The sequence below is a fragment of the Schistocerca serialis genome, chromosome 3 (genome assembly GCF_023864345.2).
Source record: "Schistocerca serialis cubense isolate TAMUIC-IGC-003099 chromosome 3, iqSchSeri2.2, whole genome shotgun sequence".
Classification (NCBI taxonomy): domain Eukaryota; kingdom Metazoa; phylum Arthropoda; class Insecta; order Orthoptera; family Acrididae; genus Schistocerca; species Schistocerca serialis.
In genome coordinates this window covers 867,034,731-867,049,530 of record NC_064640.1, presented here as the reverse complement: position 1 = coordinate 867,049,530, position 14,800 = coordinate 867,034,731, and the positions used below count along the sequence as shown (strand labels likewise).

The following is a 14,800-nucleotide window of genomic DNA, read 5'->3' as shown; positions in this document are numbered from 1 at the left end:
TTGATCCTCAGTGTAACTAGCCAAACATTGTGCATTGTATGAGTGCCCATGGTACCAATATAAGTAATAAAAATGGGCAAAATTGTAACAAAGTTGAAGTTTTTTATTGACTTTTTATCACAGATGAAATATTTGAATATATAATTAAACAAACAAATATTTATGCCGCACAAATGACAATGGTTTCCAAACTTTTGAATCAGTGGTTGCCAGCAGACAGGGGTGAAATAAAGTGGTTTTTTGGATTGATTTTGTGGATAGGACTGGTGAAACTTCCATACATACATTTATGTAGAATAACAACACTTTAAACATCTAGTACTAGTCAGATATAGTCAGCCAGAAGAATCCAGTTTACATAGTGGCCTAATCCCATCTATCTTTATTTGTCTTTCTGCAGTTGTTATAATTTAATAAGCCAAACATGAGAAAAGTTTCAGGATAAAGACCACAGGCAATTCTTTCCTGAAAACTGGAGTGATTGAACTCTAAGTAGTAATTTCATGTTGGCAGAATATATAATCAGGATCATTAACGTTTACTGGCATCTATACTCTCCAATATTACGCAAAACCACCTAAATTCTGTTATACCATCTCTAGTTTCTCTTCTATGACACTGTATGTTTCATATTTGTACTTTATTATTGTTGTTCTTTGCAGTATGAATTATTACGTGATTACAAAGCACTAAATACACTTCGTGAACTCCTGGTGATAATTAGAATTTGGGGCCTGTTGAGACAGAGTTGCCTGCCAGTCTTTGTACGTAGCGCGGAGAATCTCGATGTTTTGGCGTTATTATTTAAATTATTGTCACGCTTGATACAGAATACGGAACCTGATGAAAATCTCATAGGTAAGTTTGCAGTTTTTCCTTACCACTTAATTATTTTTATAAGTGAAATGTGTATCCAAACTGTTTCGGAGTGGTCAGTATATGTTTGAGGTAACTGTGTCTACATTAGTGTGGCTTATTCACTATGTTCATATGTTACAACATCTTCTTTATATAATAATAATGTGTTTAACAACTTAGCCATTTTACAAAGTAGCCAAAGTTTACAAAAAAAAAAAAAAAAAAAAAAAAAAAATATAGAATTGCTTATGCATAAATCAGGTAGGAGCATTAGGTTAAACTGAGTTTTGTGAGATATATTGGAAGAGAAAACCACCTAATTGTTTGTCCTTCAGGAAGTAGAGTTATTTTATAGATTGGCCATCAAAGACAATGTAACATCATGGAATAAGCTCTTTTCTGTTCATAGTATGTGTGATGAAAAACATATTATTTTCTTATTTATATTAATTCATCTGAGAGGGGTAGGGGTACTTAGTGAAACATAACAATAATTACATGGAGGAACTTTTCTATATCCTACGCTACTCAATATAGGCTATAGAAAAGTGTGTCTCAGAGTAAATCTTATTTTTATTTATTGTTGATATTTAGGAATACAGTTGTGCTGATTCTGTGGTCTTTAAAATCTTAGAAGCTTCCTCTGCAGTGAACTGGCTATACTGTGGGCCTTTGTTTCTAATTTTATTGTTTTTTTTTTAACTGTGTGTATCATTAGTTTATTTTAATCTCACATTAAAATTTCTGTGTGTTTTACGTGTGATAATGTGCAACCAAATTTTATCGTTTAGTTATTAGTTATCACCTATAAACTCATTTTTCGTGTTCATTTCTGACAGTAAGTATGTATAAATTGCTGATTTCAGTTTTCTTAATTGGACCACTGATTAGCACTGGCATTTTATCCTTAATGCTAATAAAATAAATTGTGAACTACTGACAAGTTAAAAGTTAGCAGATAATTCACAAAAGTAAGTTGAAATTACCTGCAAGATACGTGTTTAGTATAATTTTCATATCCATGAAATTCCTATTGTTATGTTGCCATAGGTTTTTTAAATGGGCCTTAAATTGTAGTTGATCTCATTGAAGTCATGACACCTTAGCATGAGTGTTTAGAACGATTGCCAGGAAGTTCGGTCATTTTATCGCATCATATCATATCGCATCATGTGATAACAGAGGTGGTATTTCCTGTTGTAGAGGAACTTCTCTTTGAAGGAGTAACGGTAACATTTAGTTAGTGCTTTGGTGTTCTACGGAAGGTTTTCTCTGTCTACTGTTCCAATTGCTTATCAAATTTAGTCAAAAGTATATTTAATAATACTTTTGTAATAGTAATTCTGAAGGACATGTGATGCTGTTTAACTGCTATAATGGACTCTGCACAACAGAAATGTGATAGTTCAGTGTCAAACACAACAGAAAAATTGAAGGAAGACGTCATGATTGTGTTATTGCTACCCATTCTGTGTGGTGTGTACTCGTTTTTTCATTGGTTCATATTGGTTCCACTTCTTTGGACTGCTTTTGCCCATGGTGACTGGAATGCCACATCATTTTTGGTTTATGAGATAGTTGCTTTTGCCATTTGGGTAGCTGTTATTGTACTCCTTCTCAACATGAAATGTTGTAAGAAAAAAGAATCTCTCAGACCACCACTAAAAAACTGTAAAGGCAGTAATTCCCATTTGGCACCAAATTTTCAGACACGAACTGCACATGTTCAGCCAAAAGATGAAAATTTATTTCATGAACCACATTTGTCTCAGTCAGGATGTGATAATGGAGACAGGCAGGTTTCAATTTCATTGTACAGCATCCCAGTGCAGCCTCAGTGTGTTACCTCTCCCTCTAGTAGTAAAAACATGCAAAAGACTGCTGATTTATTTTCTGAAAGTCCTACAGACCTAATAGACAAAACACCACAAACTAATGTTTTACCTATAAAAGAGGATGTCAAGTCTGGCTCAAGGCATAGTCCCTCACTTGTTACTGAAAGTGCTGGTGAAAATTTGGAATCAAAAGATAATGATGCAACATCCCTGAAAGATACTGTGATCCCAGATAACAATTTCAGTGAGAACCATGAGAAACATTCAAACCTTTCACGAGAGGAATCATTTGTTGGTTTGCCTGAAATGAATTCATTTGGCAGTTACCTGCAGCTGGTGACAGTTGATACACCTTTCAGTCCTAGTGAACAGTTCTTTCCTGACTCTGTGAAGAAACTTGACAGTGACCATACTGTACAGTTAAATCAAAGCAAAGGAGTAAATAACCTCGAAAGTGAAATTCCTCAGATGGATTCATCTGCTTCAGAGGATGCTGATACAAGAAATAATATGAAAGATATTCCAGATGATCAGCCTACTGTTTGTGGTGGTGGTGGTGGTGGTGGCAACAGAACTAGTAATGAAAGTGGAAAGGGTGAAGAAGAAATGAAAACTGGAAAAATAAACAATGAAAAGTTAACAAAAAGTGGTGGTGGTGATGATGATGATGATGATGTCTTTACACCAGGAGCTCCTGTACCACGCAGTGAACAGAAAGGAAGTGTTGAGGAATGCTTTATAGCAGATGTCCGCAAAACTGAAAGTTTGACTTCAGAAGTGTTCATTACAGTGAATGAACCAAGTCGTCATAGAAATACAGGTGATATAATTCATGTAAATTTGCCAAGTGATGCACTACAGCATGGTGTTATGAATGACACAAATGTGTGTGAAGAAGGAAGATGGGCAGTTCTGAAATAGATGCTGCATATTGGTACTGTGACAGAATTAAATAATCCAGAATAAGGAGTGAGTTATACAGTTTCTAAAGTTCAGTGTTAAGTTGTTTTTAATTTGTAAGAAATGTGATGGACAAATCAGAGCCATTGCTCGATGCAGAATCTAGAGAAATATTTTTAAAAGAAATTGTTATTAATCACGTTGAGTACATGCAGTAAGTAAATAACTTTCAATATAAAATAATAGTTGTTGAATTTATCTCATAATGTGTTTTTACTTAATTACTTTGTTCAAAAGTTCTACCTTTCTGCTTGTAGATGAGTTAAAATAGTCATAAAAGTTTTGAAGAAAAAAAAAGTGACTATGACAAAATTAGTGGGATACATGCTGTATTAAATATTAGAATGATTTCAGTTGGGAAATTCTGTTTGTATTATATTTTAACTTAGTTTGTTTTTATTTACCAAATACCAACATTTACAGAATATATTTTCACCTCATTAAATGTGTACTTAAAATGCTGTTGCCAGGTTCATTCACTGCTGTATTCTGAAAGTATTTCTTTTTTATATAAAGTTTTACTTGGCAAAATCTATTGTACAGTTGACACACATAATCTTGTTATTTCCTTCGTATCATTAGCTGAAGCTCATTTCATAATTTAATAAATATAATCAGAAATTCACAAGCTTGTGTTTCATTTATAAGTATAAAAAAAAAACATAAATACCTTAAATATATAACTCAGCAAGGTGACGAACACAGTCTTGTTTGAGCAAGTTAGAATTCAGTTTATTTTGTGGAATTCCTGTGTATTTATACTTTCATTATATCTTTAGCAAGATGGATAACTTAAATATGTGCAATGAACTAGATTGGAATTAGACAGAACAAAGACATTATATGAGACCAATGGGCAATATTTTATTGTTAGAAACCTGTCATGTTGAAAAAAATCTATTACATTGATGCTTACTTTTCTGTTGTTATTGTTTATGTAGTAGCACCTTTGTTTGCTAAACATTAGTGAACTTAAGATATATTTTATTAGTTGTTGGGAAAAGAAGAAACGGTGTTCAAAATGAACAAATTAATGAAATTTTGCAGGTATAGAGGTTTTTTTTTTTTTTTGTGGATGAAACAGCAGAGCGCTGCAAAATATTGTATTTTGTAAGATTTAATCAGGTTGAATATATGAACTGCTGTTTTCATGGAGACAATACATGCCATTTGTGGAGTAGCACAGTAGTTCAGATTTTCTTATTCTACTTCGTGTGCTGATGTATTTTTCAGCGTCACATTGACCCAGTGTTTATTAACACATCTTAACATCTAATGGTATCCATCACTGAAACAACTACTAATTTAGTGCACTCAAAGATAGGGCATATTATGGAATATGTTGTAATCTTACTTTTTAATACAATGTTTTGTTACTTTATTCGAGGCACATTTTGAAACCTTAGGGTTTATGTGATCATATTCTTTATTGTTATGTCTCTTACCAGATCAGTTGTACCAATGTCTCTCACTTTCTGTTGTTATCTCTTTATAGGGTGTTCAATATTCTTTACTTAGTTTTAATTGTAAATCACTTTTCCAGCTTGTGCAGTAAATTTGCAACAGAATGTTTGCTGTATTGCATAGGACATAGTGAAGTATTTGTTTACAGTAATGCGTTGATTGAACAATTCTGCATTAAACTTCCGAGTCCTAGCTGTTTGATTGCTTCTAAATATGTACCCTGAAAAACTGAATCTTACAAACATTCTTTAATGGTTCTTTATTTCTAATATAATTCACATTTCCAAAAGTCTCCCGGTTTATTTATCTTTTAAGGTTCCAAGGGCCCATGTGAGCCAAAGCTACTATGTCATTGAACAAATCAATACCTAAGTCACAAAAAGTTCATAAAAATGAAAAATTAAAAAAATGGTTCATGGTAGTTTGAATAAGTAAATAACACATTACAGCAAATTACTAAAAACAAGTGTGTGTAACTACTGCATAGATTAAAATTAGTTTGCCAGGAGGAAGTATTTCAACTTAGATTTGAAAATTTGGCATTTTCTGCTTGTATTATGTTCTGCTGGAAGACTATCCAAAATTAAGCTTCCATAGTAATGTATGCTTTCTGTACAGTGGTTAAGTTAGTGTTATCACAGATTAAGGTTTTTATCTGTCTAGTGTTCGAGTGAATGCTGAATTTTCTTTTCAATGAGTCCATATTATTAATCACAAATACTGTGGAGGTATATATGCGCAGGAATAATTCTGAATCTTGTGAACAATGACTTGCATCAAGTGTTTGAACTGACTCCTTAGTTCAGTCTGCCTGATCTTTTGTGAAAAAAAATCTATTCTTTGGGAATACGCGAGGCTGACCCAATAAAATGATACCATTAGATATAGTAGAGCTAAAACAAGCTTTCCCGTTTTAGTGTCAGTGACACTGGAGGTTATTCCTATAATGAAGACATCAGCAAACTGTTTCTGCCTGAAAACCAAGTGAAATGACACAGTGGTAAGTCACTGGACTAGTATTCTTGAGGACACAGTTAATATCCCTGTCTCACCATTAAAAATTAGGTTTTTGTGTGGTTTCTTTAACTTACTTAAGGTACATGCTAGGATGGTTGCTTTGAAAAGGACACTGCCAATTTCCTTCCCCATCATCCTCATATATGAGCTTTTGCAAAAGCAAAAACCCTCATCATTGGCAGAATACGAAGACATAACCTCTGTGTACTTTCTGTAAGAAATACTGAATGTGATACTTCAAAGAAGGCTCCACTGATTATTGTATCATTCTGTGATACTAAGGTTTTGCTTCAACAAGAGTTCTGTTTTAGAAACTGTATATAACATGCCCCACCGTTGGACTGAAAGGCCAAATACACTTCTGTTCTGCCACTCGGTCGCTGTAAACTGCAAGATTAAGTACATTGTATGCCACTGACCACTACTAATAGTTTTTCTTGTAACTTGTCCAAACATCCTTTTATTAACAATTCATGTGGGTACTTTACATTTTTGGTGCCATATTTGTTGTAGCTTTTGATGTATTAAAATTATCTGTTGATGTACTTTTGTTTGTAAGTCATCTGGTTTTGTCCTCCAGCACCATCAAAGAAAAACTTCAGCAGGGAAATCTTGCTCCGCAGCATGTGCTTCATTTATAATAATTGCTGTGTGGTAGCTCGAAGTTATGTCTCCAATTGTTGTCTGATTTTTTTTTCTACGACTCCTCCTTATTTGTGCCATGTTCTTGTAGATTCCACACCCTTTTCCACGTTTCATTGTTTATTTCCTCCCTTCTCGTGCATATTGTTCATCTATTTTCTAGCATTCTCACTGTTTTTTATAGTGTGATTTAATAGTCTTTGTTGATTCAGTTCTTCACCTGCACTATTTGCTTCTTCTAGTCCCTTTAACCATTTCTTTCCATTTTTGATCCATATATCCTTCTTTTCACATGTTCATCATCAATTTATCTTTGACCTACCTCTGCAACATAATTGTCAGATTTTGAAAGCATGTTTATTGGTGGCATCTGATTTCACTTCAGTGGATTTCAGGTGTGCATGTTTTTTATGATACTGACATAATTTGAGTGAATGATAGAGTGATCTCAAAAACAAAATTTTATTAGTCTGTGAACACTTTCACTCAGTTCTGTTCACGTTTTTACTCAGGGAATGCTGGAAAAGAAAATCAGCATTCTGGTTTGAGTTGCTGTATTGTTGAGTGCTGCAGAGATGTGGAAGTATGACAGTCGAATGGCATGTTGGCTAAGACTATATTATTGTCACCTTGGACATGTTATTTCAGGGTGTATATTGCCTTGGACATGTTGTTTCAGGATGTATGATTATTTCAGTGACATAACAGTGTATTTATAAATCAGTTCCACCTTCATTTCATCATCACAAGAATACTCTCCTGAGTATTTTGGAGGAGTGGGATTCATATTCTCATTTGGCCTTCCAGATGTAGATTTTCTGTTGTTTCCTTAAATTATTCAGGGCACAATTCCATTTGTTTGATTAGATCTTGTGATCCACATCTAATTACAACATTGATAATATGACTTCAACCCCTAAACTTCCATATAGATGGTTCCTGTGGGAGAAAAAGAGATGTGGCTTATTTCCATCCCCAATCATAGTCCAGTAAGACTTGCTGCTCCACAGCTATTGACCTTGCTACGACAGGATGCTGCTCCCTAATCTTTCTTCCTTACTTCTTGTAAGCAACCCACAGTTGTGCACTAATCATTAACATGCGCTGTCCTCCGAGTTACAATGTGTGCGATTTTGTTTCAGATGACTGCTGCCTGTTGCCCAGTCAAGTAATGATCCCTCCATTGAACTCTCCACAGAAGCTTATAGCCATCACTTCACCGTTGTTTTTCTGTCAGTCTTTACCCATACAGGTTAGTAGGAAAGACATTACAGCTTTTACTAAAATTGAAAACGCTTGTGAATGATTTGTTTGAATTTTGGTCATAGTCTTGCAGAAATAGGTGCTAATCATCATCTGCATTAGTGAACTACAAATGTACTATTTGCTTTGTCCCAGTGAGACCTTTTACATCTTAATAAAATAACTTAGCATTTTAAATTAAAAAAAAAAATTCAACTTATCATTGTTGAGACTAACAGTATATTATTTATAGTATTACATATAGTGTAGTAATTTACATTAACTCTCTTCAATGCATGTCTGTGAAGTAATTTTTCATGTCCAGGAAACAGAATTTAGGTTTCTTTTATTGTATCATTGCATCAGTTCCATATTTTTGAGCCTTTCTGTAGTGTGATGCTAGGTGATATGTGGGAGGAATTGATTCAGGTACTAAAAGAGAGACAGCGTTCGCTGAGCATTCATCATGATTGAACTAAATAGTTAGAAAGATGGAAAATATTTGTTTGACAGTTACTGTAACTTATGTAGTAATGCAGTTTTCTTGTTGAGTTATTGTATTCCATTGTGTGTTCTCGTGATATTATAGCCATGGAATTAGTGGACTTTATTTAATTTTAATAGTAATGCTCATGTCTCTGGTGACCTTTAAAATGATTCCTTATCATTTCAGTAATAAGAATTGTTACCCCTTAAAACAAAATACTTACTGTGTGGTTAAAAGATAGACAACAGAATAAAAGTATGCAATATGCAAGGGCAATTTTTTTGACAATTTGTTATGTTGGTGTCAAAAGCAGGTAACAGAGTTCATTTTGTCCATATACTGTACCAATACAGTCTAACTGAAAGCCATTCTCACAAGCATTCGAGCTGTTCTATCTTATTTGAAAAACTGCAGAAATATCTTTTTGTTGCATTTGGTAAACACAAAGTGTATAAGTAAATTAATGGGTTTAGGTGTTTTAAATATCAGGAAGTATTTCTGTGTATTGATATAACATGGGATTATGTGAGTTTCTTCATTTGTTTGTTGTAGATATTCACAAATCCATGGTAATTTCAAGAGTTATTGGTATATATTGTGCTTGCAGCAGGCACCTACAGCATATTATTCCATTATCGTTGTGATTTATTAGGTTGAGGAACAATTTCTGTGGGCATGTGAGAACTGTTTCACATAAAGTTTTGTGTTACTGGAAACAACAGCAATGTTGAAGAGGATGAATTGCTCATATTGACATATTTTATCTCAGCTGCCATATCAAGTTAGTAATAGGGAGTCGGACTGACTCTGAGTAAGTTACTTACTTTGTCAAATAAGCTGTTATGAAGTTATTGAAGCTTGTCTCTTCTATGTAAACAAGAAGCACATCCTGTCTTTTTTGTGTTTATCTATCTGATAACTGCAGTACTTGTGCAGTGTGTTGGCATGTATCAGTGAAGCAGTTGCATGAAATTTTTAGTTGCATATTGGAGTATAGCTTGCTTTGGCCAATGGCATTAATTGTGTAGCAGGCTAGAAATTATTTAATCTGGTTTGTGGACTACTGACTTTTCACATTTGAGGGGCCCAGTGGAAAAGGAAGTCATGACATTAACAAAAAGTTTTGTTCTAAAATATGCTTTTGTTTCTGAACTGTAATTGTATCAACTTATAATAATTTTAACTTGCTTTCATGTATGTATCTCAGTGTAGAATCATTTGTAAGTGGTATTCAAAGATTTTTATATGTTTAGGCTAAATGAAATGTAGGCTATATTACGAGAGGCATTCAATAAGTAATGCAACACACCTTTTTTCTGAAAGCAAGTTAGTTTTATGCAGGAGTCCAATACACCATATTATTCCTGACTCCATTGGCTTCAAAAACATTTTTCAATATAATATCCATTGAATGGGACAGCTTTATGCCACATAACTGGGAGGGCCTATATGCCCACATGGTACAACTCTACTAGTCTTGCTACATCAACAAGCTCCTCATCATCCACGTACTACTGCCCACGGAGTGCATCCTTCATTAGGCCAAACATATGTAAGTCGGAAGGTATGAGATCTGAACTGTGAGGTGGATGAGGAAGAAGTCCAATGAAGTTTTGTGAGAGGGTGCACAGAATTGCGTGAGGCCTTATGTTGTCATGGAAAAGGAGAAATTTATTTGCATTTTTTGTGGTGACGAATATGCTGAAGTTGTTTCTTCAGTTTACTGGGGATGGCACATACATTTCAGAGTTGACTGTTGCACTGTGAGGGAGGACATCAAACAGAATGACCCTTCATATCCCATAAGATTTTTGTCATAACTCTACTAGCTGAGGGTGTGGCTTTGAACTTTTTATTTGGAGTAGAGGTGGTGTGGTGCCACCTCGTGGATTGCCATTTTGTTTCAGATTCAAAGTAATGAACCCACGTTTAGTTGCCAACGAAAAATTGTCATGCTCAGCCTTGTTACGTGCAAGAAATTCCACATAGATGGTCCTTCGCTGTTCTTCATGGTCTTCTGTGAGGCAGTGAGGAACCCATCAGGCACACAAACTGTACCCAAACTGTTGTTCACCTTGAGTGAGTGACCACACGTTCCAACATTGCAGGAGTTATAACTGTGGGCAGCCAGCAGGCATGTGGGAGATCAGATGGGTTTGCATGACATTGTGATGATGACAGGTGCCTTATCCAGCGACTCACCGGCTTTTGTTCATTGCCAGGTCTCCGTAGACATTCTGCAATTGCCTGTGATTATCTTTGATGCTTTGGTTTTTCGCCAAAAGAAAGTCAATGCATTTCTGTTGCGGGTACCAGTCTGAGGGCTATGTACAGTGCCACCACCTATCATAACTTCGTAAAACTATAGGGGCTGAAGTGGGAGTATTCCATGATGTCTCACAACAAATTGTGCATTTTTTGAATTGAAACAGGTTGAGAAAAAAAAAATGTGTTGCTAATTATTGAATGTCCCTTGTACCACTTACTTTCATGATGAACATTAGACTGTAAAGGACTATGTAGAAACATTTTTTCATCACATTGTGGTATTGCTAGGGATGCTTACTAATAATACTTAAAGGCAGAGCAGAAGAGATGAACTACTGTTGAGAGAAGAACAAGCTCCATGTCCTGATTGCTCAAAGGAAACTGTATAGCATGCTTGTTATGTGCTATACCCTCACACAACCATTAGACATTTGGTATGCAATGAATCACCGTTACACGATTTATTAGGTGATGATTTATTGTCATGTAATTTTCAGTGATAAAAAAACTGACAAAGTTAATATACTTAGTATTATATTTTGATAACTCTGCACATAACTACAATAACATCATTATTCTAGCCACTAAAACAAAACCTTTAAAAAAAATCTCTTGTAAAGATTTTTGTATTTCATTTTCTTTTTGAAACAGACTGATTTTCCAGTGGGCTCCTTTGTTAGTGTTTGATTTTGCATTTGTTCTTGTTACTTCAAAATCAATACATCTGCCCCTGCTGGAATGCATTTTGACTTGCTTTGAGGTGTAAGACAGAATGTGCATGGCACCATCATCTCTCTTTTCCATTCATTTGTTAAATAGCATGAGAGAAGAATGACACTGTATAAGTATTCGATGGTGACTGAATCCGACATGTGTTATCCTTTGTGTTGTTGTTCCGTAAAGTCTTACCGTGTAACATTTGTGGTCAATGCTACTGGTAATTCAGTAAAACTGATGCACTGCCTGGCCATGAAGCTGTTCTGTGTCTAAAATATACAGGGGTTGGACAAAAACATGGAAGCACTGTGGTAATTGCATGCTTGAACATAATTGCAGTTTTTAGCCAAGCCTGCAGCTTTTGCTGTTGTATTTGACAATGAGTGGCGCGTGTGTGGTGTGCTCAACAATGCTACAAGTGTCAGTCATGGTCAGAACAGTGTTCTGTATATTGCCAGTGCATCATGTTGGGGTTAATTGAATTCAAATGTGGGAAAATTGTTGATGCTTGTATGGTGGTTGCTTCTGCAACCACGGGAGCTGAAGTGCTGGATGTTACAAGAGGTGCAGTATTGAAGGTTCCTAGTGCATATAGGAAAAGCAGAAAAACACCACGGATGTAATTTCACCCCTATATGTAATGGTCATTGAAAAGGATTGTGACAAGAAGTAAGAGGATGACAGCTGCAAAAATCACTGCAGAACTGAGTATCACACTCGTGAACCCTGTCAGCACCAAAAAAACTTGAGGGGAGTTCCATAAGCTTGGAATTGAAGGTGAGCTGGAATTCCAAAACAACTTACCAGTGATGCGAATGTTGGTGACAGGAAAAAGTTATGCTCAAGCCATAAAATTTGGACTATGGAGCACTGGAAGAATCATTTGGTCAGATGGGTGTTGTTTCACAATATTTGCAACTAATGGCTGATTTTACATCCCAAATGCGAAACATGACAGTGGTTCAGACATGATTTGGGTAGCCATATTGTGTTATTCCACAGTGGTCATTACTCTGCAACATCATTTTACTGCCAAGAATTATGTGACCATTTTGGCTGATCAACTGGATTCCAATGTACCTTGTTTGTTCCCCAATGGTGATGCTGTGTTCCAAGGAGACAGGGCCCTTGTTCACACAGCTTGCATAGTCCATAACCAGTTTTGTGAGCACAAGGATGAACTGTTGCATATCCCCTGACCATCATAGTATAGCTCAATATTATGGAGATTTGTGGTTTACATTGGAGAGAACGCTGCATAATCGATATCCACCTCTGTCATCATTACCTGAACTTGCCACTATTTTGCTGGAAGAATGGTATAAGATTCCCGTGAAAACCATACAGAACCTGTGTTTTTATCTATTCTGAGACAACTGTAGTCTGTGTTGAATGCCATCAGGTTTCCTACATTGTATCAGGCATGGCAATGTGTTGTGTTTTTGGTGTTTTTGTATTTTTGTCCAACCCCTATATGTAATTTCACAGTAATTTATCCTGATCTCATACTAATGTTCTTAAACTTTGTAATTAGCTACAGAATTTTTTGTTCGTGATAATGATGTGGTTCCTGGAAAGGTAAGTGCGTACCAGCTCATTTGGTATGCCCAAGATCTGAAAGTGAGAGACATTCAGAATAATTTTAGACAGTATTCCACATACATGTGGATGAATGTCTGTCTAGATTCCAAGTTTTGAATCATATGCAATTGTCAAACAATAGTATAAGGTAAGACAAACACTCACCTTATAGAGGAAGCTTTGAGCAGTGAAGGTATTGGACACATTGGCATATGTATGTGTGCTCTGGAGAATGCTAGTTTGTCAAAAGAAAGCCGGCTGAAGTGGCCGTGCGGTTAAAGGCGCTGCAGTCTGGAACCGCAAGACCGCTACGGTTGCAGGTTCGAATCCTGCCTCGGGCATGTATGTTTGTGATGTCCGTAGGTTAGTTAGGTTTAACTAGTTCTAAGTTCTAGGGGACTAATGACCTCAGCAGTTGAGTCCCATAGTGCTCAGAGCCATTTTGTCAAAAGAAGAGCTAATGTTTTGAGACATCTCAAATATCTCCTTATCTGCAGCTAAACTTTTCATTTATTGGTGAGTGGTTCCCTCCTTGGATACCGTATCTTTTCAAATAACAGCGAAGATTTTGAATTATATCATGTAATATTCCTCAGGTAAATAGTTGGCATAGTCTTCAAATTTTCTGAACTCATTACCACTTATAGGATAAGCTGTGTTATGTCAAATTTAAGTGAATGACATTGATGTCAGGTGATTTCCTTATCAACAGGTGTTATATTGAAACTATTAATTTCAACATGGGGTGCCATGGCATTGCTTATTTGGGTAACCTGTACTTAGATATTCATCTAAAGATAAAAAGGGAGATAATCTCTAATACTCTGGTGTCATGTTCAAGAGAACTGTAATTTGATTTATAGTTAAATGTCTTGACCCCTCTGCATGCACTATTGAATCTCTATAAATGTTTAATGATACCATAACAATCAGGAAAAGTTCAGCTGTAATGACATAAACAAAATCACTTTTTAAATCACAATATTCTGGGCAAGCGAACTTTCACTTTTGAAATGTTTTAACCAGTGTCCATTTAAAAATCAAACATTTAATTGGCAACAGTGTGCTAATAAACAGCAATGTGTGGCAATATTTGTCTGTGTAGATTTGATTTACATCAAGATTGGAGGACCCTCATGATGCCAGTTGAGAAGCAACTTGACTGAGTAGTAGTGGCTGCAGGACACGAAAACTAACAACAGTCGGGTGAGCGATGTGCTGAAGCCATGCCGCTCCATATGGCAACCATTGACACTGTTGGCAAGGCAAGGCACAGTGGTTGGTTGGTACCGGTAGGCCTGTCAGGGCCTGTAGGTGGAGTTTACAAGATCATTGTGCTCTAAGAGATAATTTAAATCAAAAAATTTGAAAATTTTAAGATCAAGAAGGATGGGGAAGGAAGTAGGCCATCCCCTTTTAAAGGAACCATCCTGGCATTTGCTGGAAGCGATTTAGGGAAATAGTGGCAGGTTTGAACCGTCCTCCTGAATGAGAGTCCAGTGTGCTAACCTTTTATAACTGTGTGCTGATGTAGTTTCCATCCCCTGAAAACTGTTAATGTTGTAGCATGCATTTTACAGCTATGTGTTGTATTGTCTTTCTCCAAAGAAAGCTTCCTAACCAATGTTTAGGAAACCTGTACATTTGGTTATCAGTGATGTTGTTTTTGATCATTGAAAGTCTTTGAAATTGCCTCAGGTGAATGAATGGTCTGCTTCTTAGCATCTAC

At 35.8% G+C, this 14,800-nt stretch overlaps 1 protein-coding gene across 1 annotated transcript in view; it reads left to right on the top strand.

Moving 5' to 3' along the window:
- The window catches only part of LOC126471008 (mediator of RNA polymerase II transcription subunit 16), a 289,195-nt gene that overhangs the window by 248,206 nt on the left and 26,189 nt on the right, over window positions 1-14,800 (top strand). Inside the window, exons 13-14 of the mRNA XM_050099062.1 lie at window positions 663-858; window positions 7,919-8,028. Of these exons, the coding sequence (XP_049955019.1) occupies window positions 663-858; window positions 7,919-8,028 (306 nt within the window). The remainder of the gene's footprint in view (window positions 1-662; window positions 859-7,918; window positions 8,029-14,800) is intronic.